The following is a 26,821-nucleotide window of genomic DNA, read 5'->3' as shown; positions in this document are numbered from 1 at the left end:
CCGATGTCATAGTCCCTCTCTGCAGGGGACAGTTTGAGTAGTGTGATAGAAAATGTTATGTTGGTGCTTTTCTATTAATACATTTCTGTGACTGATTGCAGATACTGATAGTGAGGATCAATTTGGCAGTAGCCCCAGAACCTTGTTTAGAGAAAGGGATATCTCAGTTTAGAGAGAAGAAGCCTAGTGAGGTATTGGTCTGTCAAATGCATGACCCAGTATTGGTCTTCACATGAATGAATACATCCACTCAGTTAATATATCTATTTATACAATAGATTATTAGGTTTCACACATATATGAGTTACCGCTCGTTTTGTGACTTTTGACTAGTTAATATGCCCCTCTCACACGTACATAATTTTTTTCCCCCCTGCTGATATACTTTTGACCAGTTTACTTTTAGGTCTCAATATTAGCTAGTTTACATTGGTAGTGGCCACATAGCTTGGGTCATTACGGACCCACTTCCTTCCGTTGTGATTTTATGTTCAGTTTTGGAGCCGTGGCTTCTTCCTTGCTGAGCAACCTTTCAGGTTATATCGATATAGGACTCGTTTTACTGTGGATTTAGATACTTTTGTACCTGTTTCCTCCAGCATCTTCACAAGGTCCTTTGCTGTTGTTCTGGGATTGATTTGCATCTTTCACACAAAAGTACATTAATCTGTAGGAGACAGAACGCGTCTCCTTCCTGAGTGGTATGACGGCTGCGTGGTCCCATGGTGTTTATACTTACATTTTAGTCATTTAGCAGACACTCTTATCCAGAGTGATTTACAGTAGTGAATGCATAGATTTCATACATTTTTTCCCCCGTACTGGTCCCCCATGTACTTGCGTACTATTGTTTGTACAGATGAACGTGGTACCTTCAGGCATTTGGAAATTGCTCCCAAGGATGAACCAGTCTTGTGGAGATCTACAATTGTTTTTTGAGATCTTGGCTGATTTCTTTTGATTTTCCCATGATGTCAAGCAAAGAGGCACTGAGTTTGAAAATAGGCCTTGAAATACATCCACAGGTACACCTCCAATTGACGCAAATGTCAATTAGCCTATCAGAAGCTTCTAAAGCCATGACATCATTTTCTGGAATTTTCCAAGCTGTTTAAAGGCACAGTCAACTTAGTGTATGTAAACTTCTGACCCACTGGAATTGTGATAGTGAAATAATCTGTCTGTAACCAATTGTTGGAAAAATTACTTGTCATGCACAAAGTAGATGTCCTAACCGACTTGCCAAAAAAAGTTTATTAACACAACATTTGTGGAGTGGTTGAAAAACGAGTTTTAATGACTCCAACCTAACTAACTTGCTACACAATTGGTATGGAAATTAACCCAAAAGTAAGCCCTAGTTTTCTTAGACTCCTCACACGGGGCTCCATATATGTCGTGACGTATTGATTGTGACGACTGCTGTTCATCAAATAATTCATGATTAAATTAATCAGTAACCTGGGGCACCTTGGGAAAGTTTGTTTTTATTAAGTTTCCATTTCCCAAATTTCTCAAAGAACATCAGAATATCAATTTTACAACAGTCGCTAAATAATTCATTTCCTCTACAGTCTCATCCTGAACGTCGCATAATTCGGGAATCTGCACAAACCCGAGTCCCACTAAATGAGTCCGTACCAAACCAATTGAGTTGATTATTTATTTACTAACAAGCTAAAATGATAAGATACACATACACACAGTCTAGGCTATTGATTAGAACTTAGTACAATGAAACAGGTCCCTGGCGGACCAACACAATATGACATGTGTTACACAAAATGGGGATTTAAAAAGAGCGAGAGCACCGAGAGCACACTTGGATACATTGGTAAACTATGCTTAGTTTAGCCCTAACACCTTGCCCCGGACTGCCGCTCTTATGGGTCAGAATATAATAATGTAATTACTTGCCGACGGTCTCTGATGGGGTGTCTCTTTGTGGACCGGGTTCGCCTTCTCCTCTGATGACGACACTTCTTTCGTTACTGGGTGTAACTCTCTGATTGTCCCCACGATGTCAGTGTCCTTTCTCTTAGTGGTCTGTTTCCTCGCCCTTGTTCTGAAAGGGGGTCTTCTGAGTACGATCAGCCGTGTAGGTCAGGGCTCCAGCGTAATGAAAGCAGTGTAGACACATGATTCCTTGGAGAGCGGTAACTGGGTGGTCTTGCTTGAATTCACCCTCTTAGACACAGCTACTCATCCGTACCATAGATTGTTAAAAGGTTCCTTTGTCTTCTTTAACCTCGTGTTGCATTTTGGGGTTGTGACTAACTCAGACCTTGGCTGCAGCACGTGGTCACCTGGTCTGATTTGTAAATTCTTAACTCACATGTTTCATACCCTCGGGTCAGAAAGGGGCATTTATGTCTTTATGGCAAGTTCTCTGGGCATCACTAGTTACGAGGCAAGGTCTGTATTTTACTCAGATCCAATTTAGACAACTAACTTCACATTTCATCATTACAAAAACATTCTCTTTGATCTGTACATTTTCCACACAACGTACAGTGTGCAAACATCAGTTACATATTATGAAAACTCTTCAAGTTACAATGTTGTTTTTGTTATAACGTCATCATTTAACTTTTAATAACATAACAAAAATGGCATTCATATTCCATCTATTGTCATTACCACCATTTTGGCTGACAACATATTGTCCCAAAGTCCATTTATTGCATGTTACTGTTCTGAGGTAGGTTCTCCATAGGCCCATCATACATTCCATTCCTCCACACAGGGAGGACAACTGGATTTTGTCTGCTGCCTTAAGATTTACAATGGCCGTGAGGTGTCATAAAACCTCCATACCTCTCAATCTCTCCCCCTCTGGTGGGTGAGAGAGATGTCTCTGTAAGATTGTGGTCCACGGTAACCTGACCCAAACAGGCCTGTCATGACATGTGCATGTGCCTAAGAGTTTTATATTTTAATATTTGTTTTAAATAATGACTGCCATGAGACCTGTAATGACATCTTGTTTGAGTCAGTTGGGAAGACTTCAGGCAAAATAAGTATTTTCTGGTCATGTATTGGTCATTATTAAGACATGTTAAGCTCGTATGACGTCGTGACCAGATTATTATCACCATATGACGTCGTGACCAGAATAAGACATCAAAATGACGTTGTGTGCCCGTTGGGAGATAACCACTGATAAATAGCCAACCAATTGTGCTCAGCCTCAGAGCTCGTGCACAAGTTTGCATTTCGAAATGCCCCTAATTAACCATATGGTCAAAATTAACCCTGTAACCCGTGGGGAATATACAATGCTGTACCATGAAAAACAACGGAACAACCAGAAAAAGCTATGAAAAAAAAACACTTTTCAGAGACTGAAATAGAGGTGCTAGTATCAGAGATTGAGTACAACCAAAACATTTTATTTGGCTCGCTCAGTTGTGAAAATGAAAATAAACATAGCTACAAGGAGAGGACAATTAACCTGTTGGGGCTAGGGGGCAGTATTTTCACGGCTGGATAAAAAAACGTACCCGATTTCATCTGGTTACTAATCCTACCCAGTAACTAGAATATGCATATACTTATTATATATGGATAGAAAACACCCTAAAGTTTCTAAAACTGTTTGAATGGTGTCTGTGAGTATAACAGAACTCATTTGGCAGGCAAAACCCTGAGACATTTGACAGGAAGTGGATACCTGATGTGTTGAATTACCTTTAAGCCTATGCCATTGAAACACACAGGGGTTGATTAATGTTTTGGCACTTCCTATTGCTTCCACTAGATGTCACCAGCCTTTACAAAGTGTTTTGAGTCTTTTACTGTGAGATCTGACCGAACAAGAGCCATGGAACGGTGATGGCCGATTAGACTCTGGCGCGCGAGTTCATGTTGGGTACCCTCGTTCCAATACGTTATAAAAGAGAATGCATTCGTCCACCTTGAATATTATTCATGTTCTGGTTAAAAAAGGCACTAATGATTTATGCTATACAACGTTTGACATGTTTGAACGAACGTAAATATATTTTTTCCCCTCGTTCATGACGAGAAGTCCGGCTGGCTTAGATCATGTGCTAACAACACGGAGCTTTTTGGATATAAATGATGAGCTTTTTTGAACAAAACTACATTCGTTATGGACCTGGGAATCCTGGAAGTGACATCTGATGAAGAGAATCAAAGGTAATGGATTATTTACATAGTATTTTCGATTTTAGATCTCTCCAACATGGCCGTTTGTCTGTATAGCAAAGCATATTTTTCTGGGCGCAGTGCTCAGATTATTGCAAAGTGTGATTTCCCAGTAAGGTTATTTTTAAATCTGGCAAGTTGATTGCATTCAAGAGATGTAAATCTATAATTCTTTAAATGACAATATAATGTTTTCTAATTTTAATTATTTAATTTGTGGTGCTGACTTGACTGCCGGTTATTGGAGGGAAACGATTTCCTCAACATCAATGCCATAGTAAAACGCTGTTTTTGGATATAAATATGAACTTGATAGAACTAAAAATGCATGCATTGTCTAACATAATGTCCTAGGAGTGTCATCTGATGGAGATTGTAAAAGGTTAGTGCATCATTTTAGCTGGTTTTATGGTTTTGGTGACGCCTGGCTTTGAATTGACAAAACATTACACACAGCTATTGTCAATGTACTCTCCTAACATAATCTAACTTTATGCTTTCGCCGTAAAACCTTTTTGAAATCGGACAACGTGGTTAGATTAAGGAGATGTTTATCTTTCAAAGGGTGTAAGATAGTTGTATGTTTGAAAAATTAGAATTTTGACATTTATTTGGTTTCAAATTTGCCGCTCTTGAAATGCACCTGCTGTTGATAGGGTGCACCACGGGTGGCACGCTAGCGTCCCACATAGCCCCAAGAAGTTAAGACACTTCAAGTTGCTTTAGCAATGTAAAATATACTACAAATGAGTAGGCAACACTCACCAATAAGTCATTCATCCTCAACAGCTCTGTCCTGTATAGGCCAACATTGCTGTTCTGCAGAATGAACAAGTCGTGCGTTTCACCTGGCCACCTTGAAACCACATTCAGCAGTCTTTTGTGCACCACATAACCTAGCTGCACATTTTTTTATTTTATTTAACTCGGCAAGTCAGTTAAGAACAAATTCTTATTTACAATGGCAGCCTACCAAAAGGATTAAAAATGAATGAAATAAAATATAGGACAAAACACACATTACGTCAAGAGAGACAACACTACATAAAGAGAGACCTAAGATAACAACATAGCATGGCAGCAACACAGCATGACAACAACATGGCAGCAGCACAACATGGCAGCAGCACAAAACAGGGTACAAACATTATTGGGCACAGACAACAGCACAAAGGGCAAGAAAGGTAGAGACAACAATACATCACGCAAAGCAGCCACAACTGTCAGTAAGTGTCCATGATTGAGTCTTTGAATGAAGAGATTGAGATAAGTGTCCAGTTTGAGTGTTTGTTGCAGCTCGTTCCAGTCGCAAGCTGCAGCGAACTGAAAAGACGAGCGACCCAAGAATGTGTGCGCTTTGGGGACCTTTGACAGAATGTGACTGGCAGAATGGGTGTAGTATGTGAAGGATGACGGCTGCAGTTGATATCTCAGATGGGGGGGGGGGGGGGGGGGAGTGAGGCCTAAGAGGGTTTTATAAATAAGCAAACAGTGGGTCTTGCGTCAGGTATACAGAGATGACCAGTTTACAGAAGCGTATAGAGTGCAGTGACGTGTCCTATAAAGAACATTGGTGGCAAATCTGATTGCCGAATGGTAAAGAACATCTAGTCGCTCGAAAGCACCCTCACCTGCCGATCTATAAATTACATCTCCGTAATCTAGCATGGTCATCTGAATCAGAGTTAGTTTGGCAGCTGGGGTGAAAGAGGAGTGATTACGATAGAGGAAACCAAGTCTAGATGTAACTTTAGCCTGTAGCTTTGATGTGTGCCGTCTAGCCATACTCCCAAGTACTTGTATGAGGTGACTACCATCTCTGAGGGTTTAGAGCTTGAGGTAATCTCACCTGTGGGGAGAGGGACATTCTTCTTACCAAACCACATGACCTTTGTTTTGGAGGTGTTCAGAACAAGGTTAAGGGCAGAGAAAGCTTGATGGACACCAAGAAAGCTTTGTTGTAGACCGTTTAACACAAAATCTGGAGAGGGGCCAGCTGAGTATAAGACTGTCATCTGAATATAAATGGATGAGAGAGTTTCCTACATCCTGAGCTATGCTGTTGATGTAAATTGAGAAGAGCGTGGGCCCTAGAATTGAGCCTTGGGGTACTCCCTTGGTGACAGGCAGTGGCTGAGACAGCAGATGTTCTGACATTATACACTGCACTCTTTGAGAGAGGTAGTTGGCAAACCAGGCCAAAGACCCCTCAGAGACACCAATACTCCACAATAATGGAATGGTCTACCGTATCAAAAGCTTTGGCCAAGTCAATAAAAATAGCAGCACATCATTGCTTAGAATCAAGGGCAATGATATCATTGAGGACCTTTAAGGTTGCAGTGACACATCCTTAACCTGGGCAGAAACCAGATTGCATACCAGAGAGAATACTATAGACAATCTGAACGCCAGTCAATTGGTTATTGACAAGTTTTTCTAACACACTTGATAAACAGGGCAAAATAGAAATAGGCCTATAACAGTTAGGATCAGCTTGACCTCCCCCTTTAAATAAAGGACAAACCGTGGCTCCCTTCCAAGCAATGGGAACCTCCCCAGAGAGCCGAGACCGGTTAAAAAGGTCAGAGATAGGCTTGGCGATGATGGGGGCAGCAACCTTACAGAAGAGTCTAAACCATCTGACCCATATGTTTTTTGGGGATCAAGTTTAAGGAGCTCCTTTTAGCACCTCGGACTCAGTGACCGTCTGCACTGAGAAACTTTGTAGCAGGGCAGTGGAAAAACAGGGAGGAGCATTTGGGCTAGTTGCATTAGAAGTGGTGGGAGATGAGGAAATGTTGGACGGCAAGGAGTCATGGCTGAGTCAAATAGGAATCCTGACTTAATGAAGTGGTGATTAAAGAGCTCAGCCATGTGCTTCTTGTCAATAACAACCACATCAACTTTAAGGGACATGAGCAGCTGTGAGGAGGAGGGTTTTTTTGAGAGCTATTTGAAAGTTTAATGCTTAAAACCAGCAAATCAAATAGTTTGGGGACAGACTTGGTGGAGACAACCAGGCATTGAAGGTGATCCTTGGTAAAGATTGCCACTCCCCCACCATTGGAAGATTTGTCTTGCCAAGAAAGGTTAACATCAGTATTCAAAACACTTCCTTAACCATGTCTCAGTAATGACCAACACATCTGGATTGGAGCTGTGAACCCACACTTTCAATTGATCCATTTTAGATAATAAGCTTCTAGTGTTAACGTGCAGAAAACCCAGGCTTTTACGAGAGCAGAAATCAGTGAAGCAGATAGCGCACAAGTCAGAATTGGGGCTAGCAGCACTAGATGGGCCAGGGTGTACATGCACATTTCCAGATATCATCAACAGTAATACAATCAAGGCACGGCATAGGACCAGGAGAGCTCTGCAGTGTTGATTTATGACATTTCAATGTGCATTAGATGGAAACAAGGTCATATTGTACAGCAATTTCATCAGGTAACATGAATATAAAGCCGGCAAGAGGTGAATAGAATGGGAGGCCAAGAGTCTGTAACCAATAGAGTCAGAGTCCCGAGTGTGGGAACAAACAGTCTGTCCCACGGTTGGGTAAATAAGAAAGTTCATAGTTAACAAAGCATGCAGGAATCATGAGGCAAATAGTAAAGTAGTAAAATGCACAAGAAAAAATATAAACGACTTGGGGCTAGCCATTGTAAGTTCAGAGTCACTGTGTGCTGGAGGCGAGCGAAAGCTCGGGAGAGAGGGGGAGTGTGGTGGAGGTACCTGTACCAGACGGGGCGACAAGCCAGGGCAGACGGTGAACAGATCGCCAGGTGGAATCCAAGTAGCAGTGTAGCAGGAGTAGGTGTCAACCCACTTGGGAGAAGGTTTCATTTCTAGAGGCAGAGTGGAATCCTTTTCTGTTCACATAATTGAAATCGTTTTGGGATGGTGATTTTATAGTGACGTGGTGGGTGCTGTCTATTGCTCCGTTCGTATTCGGGAACCAATTGATGGTATCATGGCAAAGAAACCCCTATAGTTCAACCTGTGTGATGGTGTATGGAAATTGTGTTACTGTTCGTTTTGCTGATGATTGCATCCAAAACATTGGCTCATCAAGTGCTGTGAGATGCCGATCGGCAAGCTCCCGCTGAAAAGTGCCCGTTGACAACCTGAGGATGAATAGCACTAAGATGTGCAACGGAATGGCATGCATTTGCCTTTTTAAACTAGGTCTTAAATCCTCGCAAAAATACTATTTGTATGGTTTTGAGAAACGTTATCTGATGAGCCAATCTGTACTTTCTGCAGAAAAGTCCAACCTTTCTCTAAAATCTTGCTCTCTGCAAAATGCAGCGTATGCCAAATCTTCCAACAGAGCAAGATCAGCCGCTCTCATTCAAATTCCCATTATCTCAGGCTTTTATAGTATTTCAACAATGGTTTCAATTTCACACTTAGGCCTACCTCGAATTGAACAAATTACCGTCCTTCTGCTCTTGTGGATCCCGGATTCGGACATGCCGGACACCTCTGGAGCTTGTGCCCTCCTTGTTCACAGTACAGACAGAGCCCCAGCTGTATCTGTCTGTGGTACTGTGCCGCGGTGAGGCGTGTGGCCCCTACCTCCACGGGTTCAGGCTCTGATCCAGAGTGTTCACTGAGAGAAGCGATAAGAGTACCAGTGCTCCCAAAGTAGGTTATCCAGACAGATGGCCATTGCAATGAGTGCGGCCAGGGTGAGGTTGTCGTCTCGACAGGCCAGTTCCGTCTGGACCTCTTCGCGCAAACCTCTTCCGAATAGCGTACGAAGTGCCGGCTCATTCCATCCACTGGATGCTGCTACTGTCCAGAAGGTGAGTGCGTACTCGGCAGTGGTCTGGTCATCCTTCCGGAGTTGGAGTAGGTGGTCACTGCCCTCCGGTGGATGATCAAAGATACCTCTGAACAGAGCCATGAACCCCTCATACGAAGCCAGCTCCCATCTTCATCACTTTCTGCCAAACCCTTTTTAGTGTCGATCACTCTGTCCCTCAAGTACCGTTTTTACAGCGCTAGTGGATTTTGGTGCTGTGGGGAACTTTATTGACAAGACCCTTGCCTCCTCTCTTAACATCACCTCATACCCGCTCTCCTCTGAAAATCACAGTCTGGGCACCCAAATGCCGGAGGACCTGCTTTCCCGTCCCCTGTGGTTCCACATCAGTTCAGAGTCCTGTGGTTGCCCTTCAGCCCAACATCCCGGAGGTATACCAGGACCTGCGGGAAGTATTTTCCAAAACCTGCGCCACCGGTCTTCCTCCTCATCGCCTCTGGTACTGTGCCATCAACCTGCTTGCAGGCTCTACGCCCCTGCGGAGATGCATCTACCCTCTGTCGGTGGCTTAAACGAAGGCCACGGGGGAGTGCATCCATGAGGCGCTCCAACAAGGTTTCATCCGCACGTCCACCTCTCCTGCATCTGCAGGCTTCTTCTTTGTGGTGAAGAAGGATGGATGATTATTTCCATATATTGATTACAGAGGACTGAATGAGATCACCACCAAGTACCATTACCCTCTCCCGTTGGTGCAGGCAGCCATCGAACAGCTCCGTGGGGCCCGGTTCTTGACCAATCTCACCCGCATCCCGGAGGGGGATGAATGGAAGACAGCATTCAGCATGATGTCTGGTCACTACGATTACTTGGTGATGCCTTTTGGCTTAGACAATGCTCCGTCAGTGTTCCAGTCATTCGTCAACGGGATGTTCTGGGACATGCTCGGACGCCAGGTGGTCGTGTATATCGACGATATCCTGGTCAACTCGGCTACCTTAGAAGATCACATCTCTCACGTCTGAGTAGTCATGGAACGCCTTCTGGCCAACCAACTATATGTCAAGGCAGAGAAATGACAATTTAATCAGGAAGCTGTCTCCTTTCTAGGCGACCAGATCAGCCCACAAGGAGTGATGATGGATCTTAAAACCTGTTAGGGATAGGGGGCAGTATTTTCACGGCTGGATAAAAAACATACCTGATTTAATCTGGTTATTACTCTTGCCCAGAAACTAGAATATGCATATAATTAGTAGATTTGGATAGAAAACACCCTAAAGTTTCTAAAACTGTTTGAATGGTGTCTGAGTATAACAGAACTCATATGGCAGGCCAAAACCTGAGAAGATTCTATATGGGAAGTGCCCTGTCTGACCATTTCTTGTCCTTCTATAGCCTCTTTATCGAAAATACAGGATCTCTGCTGTAACGTGACATTTTCTAAGGCTTTCATTGGCTCTAGGAAGGCGCCAGAACGTTGAATGATAGCTCTGCAGTCTCTGGGCGAAAAACAGAAGGGGTTTTGGAGAGTGGTCCTGCTGAGAACAATGGCACTGGCGCGCGCGTGCATGTGACGACTCCATGTTTTACTTTCAGTGTTTGAACGGATACAACGTCTCCCGGTTGGAATATTATCGCTATTTTACGAGAAATCGCATAAAAATTGATTTTAAACAGCGTTTGACATGCTTCGAAGTACGGTAATGGAATATTTAGAATTTTTTTGTCACGAAACGCGCCGGCGCGTCACCCTTCGGATAGTGTCTTTAACGCAAGAACAAAACGCAGCTATTTGGATATAACTATGGATTATTTGGAACCAAAACAACATTGGTTGTTGAAGTAGAAGTCCTGGGAGTGCATTCTGACGAAGAACAGCAAAGGTAATCCAATTTTTCTTATAGTAAATCTGAGTTTGGTGAGTGCCAAATTTGGTGGGTGTCAAAATAGCTAGCCATGATGGCCGGGCTATCTACTCAGAATATTGCAAAATGTGCTTTCACCGAAAAGCTATTTTAAAATCGGACACCGCGATTGCATAAAGGAGTTCTGTATCTATAATTCTTAAAATAATTGTTATGTATTTTGTCAACGTTAATCGTGAGTAATTTAGTAAATTCACCGGAAGTTTTCGGTGGGTATGCTAGTTCTGAACAAAACATGCTAATGTAAAAAGCTGTTTTTTGATATAAATATGAACTTGATTGAACAAAACATGCATGTATTGTATAACATAATGTCCTAAGATTGTCATCTGATGAAGATCATCAAAGGTTAGTGCTGCATTTAGCTGTGGTTTTGGTTTTTGTGACATATATGCTTGCTTTGAAAATGGCTGTGTGATTATTTTTGGGAGGGTACTCTCCTGACATAATCTAATGTTTTGCTTTCGTTGTAAAGCCTTTTTGAAATCGGACAATGTGGTTAGATAAAGGAGAGTCTTGTCTTTAAAATGGTGTGAAATAGTCATATGTTTGAAAAATTGAAGTTTTTGCATTTGAGGAATTTGTAATTCGCGCCACTCTATACCATTGGATATTGGTGAGGCGTTCCGCTAGCGGAACGTCTGTCCCTAACAGGTGGGTAGATGCAGTCAGGTCATGGCCAGTCCCAACGACCATAAAGGGCATACAACGGTATTTGGGGTTTAGTTCCATCGCCTCTCCTCTCACCTTTCTCCTCAAGGGTGGTCTCCGTAGGTTGGTGTGGTGTCCAGCAGCTGACGAGGCCTTCCACCTACTGAAGGGACGTTTCACCTCCGCCCCATTGCTCAAACACTACGTTACCCTTTGTGGTGGGCGTGGGGCTGTCCTCTCTCAACGACAAGGTAATCCACAAAAATGTTATCCTTGTGCGTATTACTCTGTCTCCTGCAGAGAGGAATTATGACGTTGACGATCAAGAGCTCCTGGCAGTGAAGTTGGTATTAGAGGAGTGGAGACACTGGCTGGAGGGCGCCAAGAACCCATTCATCATCCTCACCAACCATCGGAACCAGGAGTACATATGGGCAGCTGAACCCGCGCCAAGCAAGGTGGGCCCTTTTCTGTACTAGATTTGACTTTCGCATAGGTTCAACAAACACCAAAGCCGATGCCCTGTCCCGTCACTACGATTCGGGAGAGGGTCCGTAATGCACCCATAATTCCTCCCTCTCGAGTCATAGCCCCTGTGGTCTGGGACGTAGCTTTGTACTTACGCCAGGCTCTGGAGATGGAACCCGCATCCACTACCTGTCATCCTGAATACATTTATGTTCCCACAGGGATTGGCTGCTGATCTGGGCGCACACAGCTGTTGTCGCTGGACATCTAGGTATTACTCATACTACTCAATCCATCCACCTTTACGCAGGACGTTATTCGTAAAGTCAACTCCTGTCCCGTATGTGCTCAAACTAAATCCCCCCACGGCATGCTCCCGCAGGGAAACTCCTTCGCCTTCCAGTGACTCAGCGTCCCTGGTCTCATCTATCCATTGATTTTGTCACTGATCTCCCCTCCTCTGACGGTTTCATTACCATTTTGGTGGTCGTGGATAGATTCTCCAAATCCTGTCGTTTTACCCCTCTTTCTGGTCTCCAGGTCGCTGAGGCACTGTTCCAGCAGGTCTTCTGGCATTTTGGCCTTCCAGAGGAGATTGTCTCTGACCGTGACCCCCAATTCACATCATGGGTATGGAGAGCCTTCATGGAGAAGTTCAGGGTCACGGTCAGCCTCAGACTGAGGCCTATACCCAGAAGTAACAGGCAGGTGGAGAGGATGAACCAGGAGCTGGGGAGGTTCCTGAGGAGCCACTGCCAGGACCGGCAGGGAGAGTGGGCCCAACTCTTCCCATGGAAGGAATACGCCCAGAATTCGTTATGTCACTCTTCCATCGAGCTGACTCACTTCCAGTGTGTTGTGAGTTATCAGCTGGTCCTGGCTCCGTGGATCCCGAGCCAGACCGAAGCTCCTGCGGTGGATGAGTGGTTCAGGCGAGCAGAAAAAGTGTGGAGTGATGCCCACATGAGACTCCAGCACGTCGTCCACCATCAGAAGGAGCAGGTGGACCATCAACCGCAGTGAGACTCCTGTGTTCCATCATGGATGTCGAGGGAGGTCCCGCCTATGCCATCAGATCCCTAATGGACTCCCAACATCACGGGGGTCGGCTCCAGTACCTGCTGCATTGGGAGCGGTATTGGGTTCCGGTGGAGGACATTCTGGATCCCAACTTCATCTGTGATTCCCACCTTCGCCCTCGGGGTAGGCCCGCTCCTCGCCCTCTGGGCCGTCTCTCTGACTAGCGTTGTCCTGCGGTCAGGGGGTGGAATGCCACATCTACTCCCACTCCCTGGCGCCTCGACATTGCCGGTTTACTAATCACTGGCTCTGACAACCATCATTACCCACACCAGGCACCATTGTTACACGCAACTGCACCTCATTGTGAGACTCACCTGGACTTCATCAATTTACTGATTACCTCCCCTATATCTGTTACTCCCTTAGGTTCATTCCCCAGGCAGTATTGATTATGTGTTTCATGTCCAGACGCTACTCTTGTTTTGTATCGTTCCATGTTCATTGTATTATTATACTTACCACCTACTTCTCGACTAACAGAAGCATGTTAATTCAGGGATTTCTAGTGGCACACATATGAATTATGATAATGTGCAAGAGCAGAGGAAGTTGTATCCTTAGTTTCCGCGTTTGGCTTCCGTGTTTTAAAAACGTTCGAAGATTGTGCAGGTTCGCCAGCTTGTAGTCCAAAACCCCGGAAATAAGTTACTTCTGGTTCTGTCATCCATTCCTGTGGCGAGAAAGAATAGGGTTTTTTGATAAACGCCAAAAATAAAGTGTGATAACACGAGCTCAGGAGATCTTATACATTTTGTTCTATGGGATAATATCAGTCAGTTAAAGCATGACATTTATGAATTACGAAGCCTTTGTGCTTTTTTGAAATTACATAAATGCTTCACAATTTACAAAAAGTGACGTTAGCTAATGAAGATTATTTCATAGAACAAAACATATCTCATAAGCCTGTGTTTACCACAGACCTTATTTTCAGCGTTTATACAAAAACACCCTTCATTTCCACATAGGCTTTGTCCAACGAACCATGGCAGAGTTAGTACCTACAAAAAGACGCCATTAGTATTTCTCTGAGGTGGATAGGGCACCGACGAGCAGTTCCAGGAAGTGAATTCTCAATGCAATCCCCCATTGTGATAATAAACATTAGCAATAGCGTTATTACTGTGCAATGTAGACATTCTATTTTCTACCGAGATTGCAAGACAATTCATATGTTGATGTAGTGCCCATCGGTTATAAACGTTCCAACCTTTGTGCTGAGAAAGCGTGTTTTTACCGTCAGTTTCTAGTGCAAAGAGCACCAAAAACAACACTAACCATGAGCCTTGTGGTCTTTATGGTCCAATCACAGAGCAGATACAAGTCACGTGATCTGCAAGCGAACACAATCACGTCAGTTGCATCTGCTCTGTGACTGGACGACACAGACCTCAATGCTGTATGGGATTAGTAGTTTGTTTGGCTCCTAACTCCGGTATGTACATAGTCTTGTACCCTTCTTTCTTTTTTTTTTTTTTTTTTTACAATTTCTAATCTTTTGGATGAATGCTTCACCCCGGAGATTTTTGTACCTGTTTAACGTTTGGAACCACGATAACCAGAATGTTGTTGAAATGTGTATGCAAAAAATGTGTGCCCATGTCAATTCTGAGCCCTAATGCTTGCAGTAGCAGAGCTAGGGAGTTGCCCCCCCTCTGGCTCTGAAAGTAGCAAGCAAAGAAATAAAAATGTTCTTTCATCTGCAATTTCACCTTCTTTCATGACCATGTTTAGTCTAATATTAAATTTTTTGCATGTAAATATGCTCAAAGGCTCACAATAGCCTCCCTAGTTTCTTTGTTTGGTTCAGGCTATACTCAAACGCTACACCCCAACCCGAGCACTCCGTTCTGCCACTTCTGGTCTCTTGGCCCTCCCACCCCTACCGGAGGACAGCTCCCACTCAGCCCAGTCCAAGCCAATCTTGAAACCCTACCTCTTCAAAGAGTATCTTAAATAATTGTACAGGAGCCCCCCTTCGTGTGTCTAGTCAATGGCTGTGTCCGAAATATTTGCCTACTACTCAAACTGCATACTAGTCGTACTATATACCTTTTAGAACATTGTTTAGTAAAAACAAAAGCAGTAAGCAACAAATATCAGCATACTAAGCTCATCTTTTTGGTACAGCGCATCCCATCAGCTGTTGTCAAACACGCATGCGTCTCGAAAGACAGTTCTCTTCCACAATAGTGTGCAGCAATTCTAAATTAACCTTGTAAAACTCACGGATGATTAGTAAAGCTTAAACCAAGTCTATTCACCAATTGGGTCATTCAGCTGCATAAGACAAAGAACATATTCACACAAGCACTGTGTGAATATGCTGAGCCCCTCCTTACACATCTGAACAGCCAATACACCTCTGCTGCTAACCAGAAGATTTGTGATACATGTTCTTCCTCACGTCATCTAACCTGACCTCTGCCCCAAAGTGGTCACTCCTCCCCAACTCACGGCTGTCATGTTGACTCGTACAACACTGTCTCTCCTCCTCCCATAGGATCCCTGATGGCTGACAATAACATATCCTGGTAGAATGTAAACATCATATATTCCCTGCTCTCCTTCGGTGACATGAATAAGGATATTTCCCAACAATACGTTTTAGAAATTTCACATACTCAATTGTCCTACTTAGTTGTCCTGAGTCTGCACAGAACTGCCAGGACCTCGGACCAATGAAGACACTCAAGTTTTTTTTATCGTGCATCTTTCGAAACACTCACAAAAATAGTCCTTGCCTCTAAACCTTCCAGCTGTCTACTGGACACTATTCCAACGAAACTACTTCCTGTGCTTGGCCCATAATAAACCTTTCCCTATCCTCCGGATGTGTACCAAATTCACTGTTGCTTGGCAACTTACTACCTTGCTGAGGACAAATAATGTATAGGAAACGCTCTAGTCTGGTTTTATACGCCATCATAGTACTGAGACCGCACTCGTGAAGGTGGTAAATTAACTTTTAATGATGTCAGACCAAGGCTCTGCGTCTGGCCTCGTGCTCCGAGACCTTAGTGCCGCTTGACACCATCGATCACCACATTCTTTTGCAATCCCTAAATTGGTCTATGCGGACAAATTCTTGCCTGGTTTAGATCTGGCGGAAAGATATCAGTTAATCTCTGTGGATTCTATTTATTTTATTTAACCTTTATTTAACAAGGAAAGTCAGTTAAAAACAAAATTCCTATTTACAATGACGGCTACCAAAAGCCCTCCTGCGGGGACAGGGGCTGGGATTAAGAATAAAAATACAGGACAAAACACACATCACGACAAGAGAGACAAGACAACACTACATAAAAAGAGACCTAAGACAACATAGCATGGCAGCAACACACAACAACATGGTAGCAACATATCACGCAAAGGAGCCATAACTGTCAGTAAGAGTGTCCATGATTGAGTCTTTGAATGAAGAGATTGAGATAAACCTCTCAAGTTTGAGTGTTGGTTGCAGCTCGTTCCAGTCGCTAGCTGGATGATTGATCATCTGACAAATGAATTGTAAGTTTCGATGTTTCGTTCTAGGACCACTATTGTTTTAAATATACAATATATGCTTCCTCTTGGTTATGTCATTCGGAAACACAATGTCAACTTTCACTGCTATCCAGACAACATACAGCTGTACATTTCTATGAAACCTGGTGAAGCCCCAAAATTTCCTATTCTAGAAGCCTATGTTTCAGACAAGGAAGGGGATGGCGGCAAAGGTTGTTCTTTTAAACTCGGACGAAACAGAGATGCTAGCTCTAGGTCCCAAGAAACAGAGATCTGCTGTTGGATCTGACAATTAATCTCGATGGTAATACAATTGTCTCAAATAAAACTGAAGGACCTCAGTGTTACTCTGGACCCTGATCTCTCTTTTGATGGACATATCAAAAATATTTAAAGAGCAGCTTTTTTCCATCTTCGTAACATTGCAAAAATCAGAAACTGTTTGTACAAAAACTATGCAGAAAAGCTTGTCACTTCAAGACTAGAATACTGCAATGCTCTACTCTTCGGTTACCCGGATAAGGCACTAAAAAAACTTCAACTAGTGCTAAATACGGCTGCTAGAATCTTGACTAAAACCTAAGAATTTGATCATATTAGTGCAGTGCTAGGCTTCCTGTTAAGGGTAGGGCTGATTAAGGTTTAACTGCTAACCTACAAAGCATTACATGGCCCCTACCTGCAGTATATCTCCGATTTGATCCTGCCGTACATACCTACACCTACGGTCACAAGACGCAGGCCTCCTTATTGTTCCTAGAATGTCTAAGCAAACAGCTGGAGGCAAGACTTTCTCCTGTAGAGCTCAATTTTTATGGAATGGTTTGCCAATCCATATGAAAGACGCAGACTCGGTCTCAAACCTTTAAGTCTTTACTGAAGACTCATCTCTTCAGTAGGTCCTATGGTTGAGTGTAGTCTGGCCCAGGGGTGCGAAAGTGAACAGCAAGGCACTGGAGTGACGAACCACCCTTGCGGTCTCTGCCTGGCCGGTTCCCCTCTCTCCACTGAGATTCTCTGCCTCTGACCCTATTACGGAGGCTGAGTCACTGGCTTGCTCGTGCTCTCCCATGCCATCCTTAAAAGGGGTGCATCACATCAGTTATATCCTGCCTGGTTGGCCCTGTCCGGGGGGTAACTTCAGACTGGGCCACAGTGTTCCCCGACCCCTTGTCTCAGAATATTGCAGCATAGATACTGGAAACTATCTGACAGGGGGCTAGAGTCAGTCTGTCTTATCTGGTGTCCTGTGTGGTCTTAGGTATAATATTCGCTCTCTCTCCTCCTCCCCGAAGATCTGAGCCCTAGGACCATGCTTCAGGGCTACCGGGCCTGGTGATTCCTGGCTGTCCCCATCCCCAGTCCACCTAGTTGTGCTGCTGATCCAGTTTCTGATGTTCTGTCTATGGAACGCTGACCTGTTCACCAGACGTGCTACCTTGTCCCGGACCTGCTGTTTCAACACTCTCTTTCTCCCCCGCTCTACCTCTGAATGCTCAGTTATGAAAGGCCAACTGACATTTACTCCTGAGGTGCTCACCTGTTGCACCCTCTGTAACCACTGTGATTATTATTTGACCATGCTGGTCATCTATGAACATCTGAACATCTTGAAGAAAAATCTGGGCTTAATGGCCATGTACTCTTAAACTCCAACCGGTGCAGTCAGAAGAGGACTGGCCACCCCTCAGAGCCTGGTTCCTCTCTAGGTTTCTTCCTAGGAAGTCATCCTTTCTAGGGAGTTTTTCCTAGGCACCGTGCTTCTACTTCTGCCTTGCTTGCTCTTTGGGTTTTAGGCTGGTTTTCTGTATAAGCACTTGGTGACTACTGATGTAAAAAGGGCTTTTTAAATACATTTGATTTAGACTGATTAAAAAAAAAAAAAAACTTAAAACCTTTTTATATTTTTACATACCCAAAATGCCTACTATTTCGAAAGCAAGTACGGGTATTCGGACTTCAACTGGGTAAACCCAGACACTCCATCCCCTATCTTGCACCTCATTTGCCAGGATTGCATACTTTTCCATCTTGCGCTGGTATACCTCTTCGCACCTCTCCTCCCAGCTTTTTCGCTTTCTCTGCCAATATAACGATGTCTGGACGGAGAGTAGTGACAACATCAGAGGGAAGCTTAGCCGTCTGTCCAGGTCAGCACGCATCTCCCACGCCCTGGCTTGTTCTAGGATTCCATCTTTCTTGGCTCTGGCTGCTCCTGCTTCTCCAAGCCTGACAAAGTTTATGTGGTGGCCTTTGTTGAAGGGAGTCATCCTTTTCCTCCTCTCCTTCGAGAATATTGGCCAGTTCCCTCAACTTGGTCATGACTCCATCTGTAGCGGCCTTGGGAGAGGGTGACAGAATAGGATGTTAATAATGTGCTATGTTACAGAGACCTCACTGAAAACCCTATGTATGTTAGTGGAGGATGGGAGCACGTCATAGACGGACCTTAACAGGAAGTGGATTCTGGCAGGCTCCATCCTTCACTCCTCTCTGTTGTCTCCTACCTTGTCCAAGCTCCCTGTGCACCCAACCCTACTGCTTTAGCCCTTCTCTGTTCCTCCCCCATTTTTCTGACTTCCTGCTGCACCAGGTGCCTCCTTTCAGTGATGTTGGCTTTGGCCCAGCATGTGTTTTGTACTGTTCCAAGGCCCTTTCTTGGCAGATGTTCCCCACTGTCTGCTCTCAGACTGGTTGACGGCATTGGTGGCAGACCATTTCCTTCCTGTTCTGACCTCAATCATTGCACCTTGTATCTTCAGGTCTTTGGAGTCCTGGAGAGTCATCACCAGCCATGCCTTTGCTACTTTGAATTATTTTGCCAGTGACGAGATTGGTAGTTGTAGCTTTGCTTGAGGAGCTGGGGGCACGCCAAGCCATTACATTTTTTTTAATTGAACCTTTTATTTAACTAGCCAAGTCAGTTAAGAACAAATTCTTATTTACAATGATGGCCAAACCCTGACGACGCTGGGCCAATTGTGCGCCGCCCTATGGGACTCCCAATCACGGCCGGATGTGATGCAGCCTGGATTCGAACCAGGGACTGTGGTGACGCCTCTTGCACTGAGAAGTAGTGCCTTACACCGCTGCACCACTGGGGAGCCCTGCCTGGGTGTCGTTTGCAGCTCTCTCTAGTGCTGTTGATAAGGTGAACTCGTACAGGGTTAACGGACAGGCTCTGGCTGGCTCTGTAGGAACTTGATGTTATGGCTGTCCTTTGGGGTCTCAGCGTACCACTTTCCCAGCAACTGGATAGGGTTATTGATGTATGATGGAATTACTTTTTTCTGAATTGTCATGGTGAACCTGTCGGTCACCTTGCCTTTTCTTATTACCAGGCTTCTTGTTTTGCGAGGTTGGAATGCCATCCTGGCCCATCCTGCAGTTTCCTCCAGAGCTGACAGGACCCATCGTGCCTGCACGTGGGTGGTGGTAGTGATGGTTTGGTCATCAATAAACCCTCTTCTGTGGTTGTTGGATTCTTCCCGGGCCTCGTGACTTTATCAGCAGATTTGATGATCAGGTTAATTCCGATCACAAATAATAGCACTGAGATAGGTACATCCTGTGACTATTCCGCTTGCCATGATGTGGTGATGTTGTTGGCTGAGAACCTGAGCTTTATGTTGCTGTAGTAGCTGCTTTTGGGTGTTATCGGGAATGTGGTAAAGCTTCAGGTCTTCGAAGATCAGGGAGTGGGGTCACTGCCATTGATCTTGGCCTCCCTTATCAAATGGCTGATGGTGGTAGTGTGATCAATACACCCATGGAATCCTGGTATGTCTCTCTTCTGGACAGATGAGTCAGTGTAGTTGTTTCTCGTTTAGGTGGCGAGTCTTCTTGCAAGGATGGAGAAGATTATCCTTCCACGCTGAGTAGGGATATGGTGTGGAACTGGTTGATGTTGGAGTTATTTCCTTCCGCCCTCTGCAGCATGTTGGTATCTCTCCCTTCCTCTAAAACGTTCTGATCAGCTTCCATAGCCTGCATAGGAGTTTAGGGCACATTTTGTAGAACTTGTATGGAAATCCATTTGGACCAGGTGCCGATCTTGCTCTGGCCTTTTTCACCACCTCCACGACTTCCCTCCATGTTGGCATTCAGGTTGGTCGATTGGTGAAATTCTCGGGCACTGCCCAAGGCATCCCCCCGGTCAGAGTACCTCTCCACCTTAGTTGCTGAAGGTTGCCGGATCTCTCCCCTTCCAGTGTAAATGAAATGAAGTGGAAGGGGTTGGCTCTCTGCTTTGCTGTCTTAGTCTCCTTTTTCTTGCCCTTCCCGCATTCTGGAGTGACTTCAGGTTACTCTGTGTCCTGCAGTTCCTGTAGCGCTTTGCGTTGTGTGGCATCTGCCTCCCTGAAGCGCTTGATGAGTGACTGCAGTTCTTTGCGAAGCCTTAAATCCTCAATTTTCTGTCTGTTGGGTTGCATGTTGCTCTCTTGGCCTCTTCATTGTCAAATCTTTCACTGTTCACCGCAGGAACAAGCTTGGACAGGGAAGTGAGTGTCTTTTCCCCACCAGTGTTGTATCTAGGTTGTTGTCCAGGTCATCATCCAGCTGTTGCCAGGCTGCGTTGTTGTTGTGGCCACTTGACATTCCTTGCTCTGGGTTCCACATCCTCTGGAGTCTCTGACTTTCTCCTCCTTTGAAGTAGTTCAGCTGTGGAGAGGTCTTCAACACTATGGTGCTGGCTGGAAACCTTGTGGTTCTCACCAGATAGCAAGTCTGTGCGCTGCTGCTTTGTTGGCTCAGGTAGGCACTTTGCCTTTGTTTGGTGGATTCGTAGATTTAGTATGTACAGTTGTACGCAGTGGCATCTTGTTCCACTTTCTACTCCTCCAGTCAGAATCCTTTATACAAGCCTTGTCGTTAGTGTTATCCATCCATGGAAACAGTTCCTTCCGGTTCTCTGTAGTTGCTTTGGGTCGCCCCCTTGCAGAGGACTGTGAGTTGGGGTGCTAACCCAACTCACACCGAACTAGACTTTCCCAGTAGTCACCATTCTCCTCTTGGTTGTCGCTCAGTCTTTCCTGGGAGTCACTGGTTGCCTTGTTTGTAACAGTAACTGACACAATCAGTATTTGATTGATGATTCGCTGGCATTCTCACAATCTGGAACGTCCTAAAAATGGCGAGTTGACTGTCTCCAATTGACATCAATTCATGACTAAGTGAAAATTTAGTTGGGATTCGCCCCTTCATGTTGACACACACGCCAGTATTTTTTTAAAACTATGTTTATACAGATGAGAGTAAAAATGCATCTTACAAACTGAAAAATCTCAATACAGCAGGGTGTTTTTTAGATACCACCATCTTATATTAAAGGTGCTACAGTGCATTCGGAAAGTATTCAGACCTTGATTTTTTTCCACATTTTGTTAGGTTACAGCCTTAAACTGAAATGGATTGAATTGTTTTTTTTCTCCTCTCAATCTACACACAATACCCCATAATGACAAGGCAAAAACTGTTTTTTATAAATATTTGCACATTTATTACAAATAAAAACCTGATATCACATTTACATAAGTATTCAGGCCATTCACTCAGTACTTTGTTCATGCACCTTTGGCAGCCTTGAGTCTTCTTGGGTATGATGCTACAAGCTTGGTACACCTGTATTTGGGGAGCTTCTCCCATTCTTCTCTGCAGATCCTCTCAAACTCTGTCAAGTTGGATGGGGAGCATCGCTGCACAGCTATTTTAAGGTCTCTCCAGAGATGTTCGATCAGGTTCAAGTCCGGGCTCTGGCTGGGCCACTCAAGGACATTGAGACTTGTCCTGTTGGAACGTGAACCTTCACACCAGTCTGAGGTCCTGAGCGCTGAAGCAGGTTTTCATCAAGGAGCTTGCTCCGTTCATCTTTCCCTCGATCCTGACTAGTCTCCCAGTCCCTGCTGCTGAAAAACATCCCCACAGCATAATGCTGCTGCTACCACCATGCTTCACCGTAGGGATGTTGCCAGGTTTCCTCCTGAACTTGATGCTTGGCATTCAGGCCAAAAAGTTCAATCTTAGTTTCATCAGACCAGAGCATTTTGTTTCTCATGGTCCGAGAGTCCTTTACGTGCCTTTTGGCGAACTCCAAGTGGGCTGTCGTGCCTTTTGTCTGGCCACTCTATCATAAAGGCCTGATTGGTTGAGTGTGGCAGAGATGGTTCTCTTTCTGGAAGGTTCTCATCTCCACAGAGGAAATCTGGAGCTGTGTTAGTGACCATCGGGGTGCTAGGACACCTCTCTGTCTCGAAGCTCTACTGACAATTTCTTCAACCTCATGGCTTAGATTTTGCTCTGACATGCACTGTCAGCTGTGGTACCTGATATTGACAGGTGTGCCTTTCCATATCACATCCAATCAATTGAATTTCTCAATCAAGTTGTAGAAACATCAAGGATGATCAATTGAAACAGGATGCAAATACTTAAAGGTCTGTTTATTTGTAATACACTAGCAATTTATTTTTTTAAACATGATTTTGCTTCGTCATTATGGGGTATTGTGTGTAAAAAACAATTGAATCAATTTTAGAATAAAACTAACGTAACAAAAAGTGGAAATACTTTCCTTATGTACTGTACATGCAGAATGTCTCACCCATGTGGAAGCTAGGTGAATTGCAATACTTAGGCTGAATATAAACTACTTTCAGCAACTAGGTAATGGCAGGACGATTTCTGCCATTGATGATTCTGCTTGTGAAATAACCAGACCTCTGAGTGACACTGATGGAAGAGAAAAGAGCCGGTCCAGCTTTTGTTGACCAATAGGAAGGCTGAACAATTGTGGGCTGTCACTTGTTACCACAGCCAAAGTCAGAAGGCCCCCCTACTCGACCAATCAGATGAGGGAGGCCAGTTGGCGGGGGGGGGGGGGGAAAATCAGTTGGGAGAGTAAGTCTCCCATTGTGTTCCGTTTCAAGTTGTAGGAACAAAGACATATGAATGCCATGAGGTGAAAGCCAAAAGACATATGTTGCTGAAATGAGCAAGAAGGTAGTAAGTTCAAAGACAGATCTTTGATCTATACCATGTAATTTTAATAATGGGATGTTCCTCAATAAAATTGAAGATGGGACTGACTGACTTTAAACGAGTGTCCCAACTCTGTGGTCACCACAGATCCTATGGCACTTATTGCAAGAGTATGTCATGACATAAAACTGTATTCCTAGCTTGTAATACTGTGTATAAAAAATACCATTTACATGTTATTTAGCAGACACTTATCTTGAACGACTTACAGTAGTGAGTGTATACATGTTTCATACTGTATGAACAAGTTATATGTAACAAAATATCTGTGAAACCTAAAAGAAATTAACTTTTGTCCTCTGAAGAGGTTGGATGGGCTAATAAAAATAAAATAGAGTATGTAATGGCACATTTCCATACAGCATTTCACCCAAAAGGCTCAGATTTTTCTGTTTCCAACTACGCGGACCGGCATCTGTCTCACTTGGGGCCAAAGCCAAGCCACTTGAACTAACACCTTCTCACAAAGCAACTGTTTATGCAGAGGTTGTCGATTCTGTTTTTCACAAGTCCCTACTGTGGGCACTAGCTATGTAAACACAAGGTTGTACATACTAGTGAGGACTTGAGTTTCGTAAAGAGCTTTGGGTGTCTACTATACATTGGACTCATATGGCACTTTTCTAACTGTTTTGCCATATTCCATGCCTTTGTACAGATGGGAACTGGTACAAAACACACAAAAAAAGTGGACTGCAAGGCTACGTTAAGTTAAACAAATGACTATAGTAAGTGCCTAGGTTCAAAATAAAGTAACAGGGTTGATCTTATCAGCCAATTTAAAAAATAAAAATGTCTGAACATTGGTCAAATTGTACATTTTACTTGTGGCTAAAATAAATCTAATAAAGATGTGTCAATTTTTCTGTCTACATGCCATTTTAAAAACAGTACAGATATTGGAATTAACCTATTTTGGGATAGGACAAGTAACTATGAGTAAGGAAAACATAAGCTGGCAAGCTGATGTTGAATAAGACATCCGATTATCCCTTTGCATTTAGAGTGGTTGGATTTATTATAGCTAATAAAAATAAAATGTATGGAACACTAGATAAATTAAATGCATGTCTCCCCTGCAAGCCGGTCTGCATGCACGCACCCACTCATCTGATTGGTCATTGCCAGTGAACCGTAAGCCGGCATGCAGGTCATATCACACTCACTTATCCAATTGGTCGAGTAGGCAGGCCTTATGACTTTGCGGCTAAAGTAACTAGTGACGACCAATTTTGTGTGGGCTCAATTTTTTTAATAAACATTGTTAAACACTCTCCACTATTACTGCTGATATATTAAGGTATTTTTCTGTAATTACAATGCAAAAATATTACATACAACTCCTTTTAAAACAAACACTCAACCTGTTAACAATAAATAGTCCAAAAAAGTATAATTTACAGTATTATGTTACAAAAGAGCAGAGAACACTGGAATTGTTATAGATTAAAGATACAAAGAGAAAGGACTCCATGCCCCAATTTAAAGACAACAGCTATATAAAATTCTTTAGACATAATCCACATTTGTAGCTTGAACATTTCTTTTAGTGTTAAAAAAAAAAAAATCGGACATTTAGTATTTGAACATTGCGCCAATGTGATTTTTCTCATAACAAAATCCTTAGCTGACATCTAGGCATTGGGTGTGGCCGAATTGGCAACCTATTCCCTACATAGCGTACTCCTTTTGACCTGGGCCCTATAGGCTCTGGTCAAAAGCAGTGCACTATATAGGAAATAGGGTGCCATTTTGGACACGGTTTGTCCTGGAAACACGCTTCTTCATTTCTGGCATTTGCTGCAATGTAGTCAGACATCACTCAACCGTAGTAATCTGATGCCAGACTGCAGTCGATAATGTGGCACACAAACATTGGTTGATACAATGCAACATCTCCAACAAGGTCATCCTGGAACGTGACCATATTTCTGTGTCTAAAACCCCACATAATATAATTGGTTCTTTCATCAGCTGGAGACCTCTAAAAAACACAGCTTGACTGACAACCAACCAGGCATCATAGGAGGGAGCACCTTGTGTGGTGTTACAAAGGCACACAAGGGGCTCAAACTTTACAAAACGTTTTGCTACAGAAAACTGAAATTCGCTTTCAGGTCGATTCAAAGCATTGGTTGAGAAGAAAAAAAAAAACAGACCAACACAAATGTAGCTGGGTTAGTTGGAGGAGATGTTCAAGTGGAGTGTCAAACTTTTTTGCATTGATATGGAGGGAGGGACACAGACAAACTCCGTCAGACACGTATGTTTGGCCTGGGACACAAATTAACATCAGTTCCACTCATATGGTTTAAACAGATTAAATGTTAATTTGTACGCGTGAACTGACAAGATGAAGGACACGCGACCAGCAGTTCATCAGTAGTTATTTTCAAGTTAGTCTGACATTTACATTTTGCACTCAAATGTCTTCGGTTTGATATTTCTCAGAGGGAGACAAGAGGACAGAAATGGAAAGATACAGAGACCCAGTCTTTTGTTCATATATGGCATTGTTTTATACTTTACATGAGGTTGTGTTTTGTAAACGGGATTAATCTTAAGTGTTTAAAAATATATATTTTTTTAAAAGGCCTGCTCGCTAGGCAGAACAGACAGAATGGTCCAAACAAACAAGTCAGCTGGAACCCGTTAGAACAAGTTGACGCTGGTCAGAACCCATAAGAACCAGTCAGAACCATTCCAAACACATCAGAACCAGTTGAAACTGGTCCACAGGCCATGAAACTAGTCCACATTCCTTCAGAAGCAGTTGAAACCAGACCACAGACCTTCAGAACCAGAGGTAACCATTTCAGAACACGTTGAAACCATCAGAGTGAGTTTAAACCTGTTGCAGTTGGACTGTGCCAAAGTAGATCTGAGTGCTTCTTCTGTTCAGGCCAATGGCCATTGCACTTTCTTTCACAAACTATATAGGGGAAGGAGTGTTTCTCCACCCCCTTTGTCCTTGCACTTTTGAAGGTGTGGGAGGGGCAACTGACAAACATTTCTTAAACCCGCCTTCAGTCTATTCAAACTCAAGGTGGCAGGAGGTGCGGCTCTGTGACAGCCAGCTCCTGTGCCAAATCGTTGAAGCGGGCGATGTAATCCACGCTGCTCTCACTCATCATGCAGGCCAGCTGGGTGTCTACCTGCAAGGACGAAGATAACCACATAATAGATTGTCACAGAA

General features: G+C 43.7%; 1 protein-coding gene across 4 annotated transcripts in view; it reads right to left on the bottom strand.

The window, feature by feature from the left end:
• Window positions 1-1,239: 1,239 nt before the first annotated feature.
• The window catches only part of LOC106583928 (protein cramped-like), a 76,783-nt gene continuing 51,201 nt past the window's right edge, over window positions 1,240-26,821 (bottom strand). For all 4 annotated transcript variants that reach the window (XM_014168603.3, XM_014168602.3, XM_014168599.3 and 1 more), the window contains exon 20: window positions 1,240-26,780. In XM_014168603.3, the coding sequence (XP_014024078.1) occupies window positions 26,667-26,780 (114 nt within the window). In that variant the 3' untranslated portion in view covers window positions 1,240-26,666. The remainder of the gene's footprint in view (window positions 26,781-26,821) is intronic.

Source organism: Salmo salar, chromosome 23 (genome assembly GCF_965601325.2).
Source record: "Salmo salar chromosome 23, fSalSal1, whole genome shotgun sequence".
Taxonomy (NCBI): Eukaryota; Metazoa; Chordata; class Actinopteri; order Salmoniformes; family Salmonidae; genus Salmo; species Salmo salar.
The sequence above is the reverse complement of the archived record's forward strand: the minus strand, read 5'-3'. Positions and strand labels throughout refer to the sequence as shown.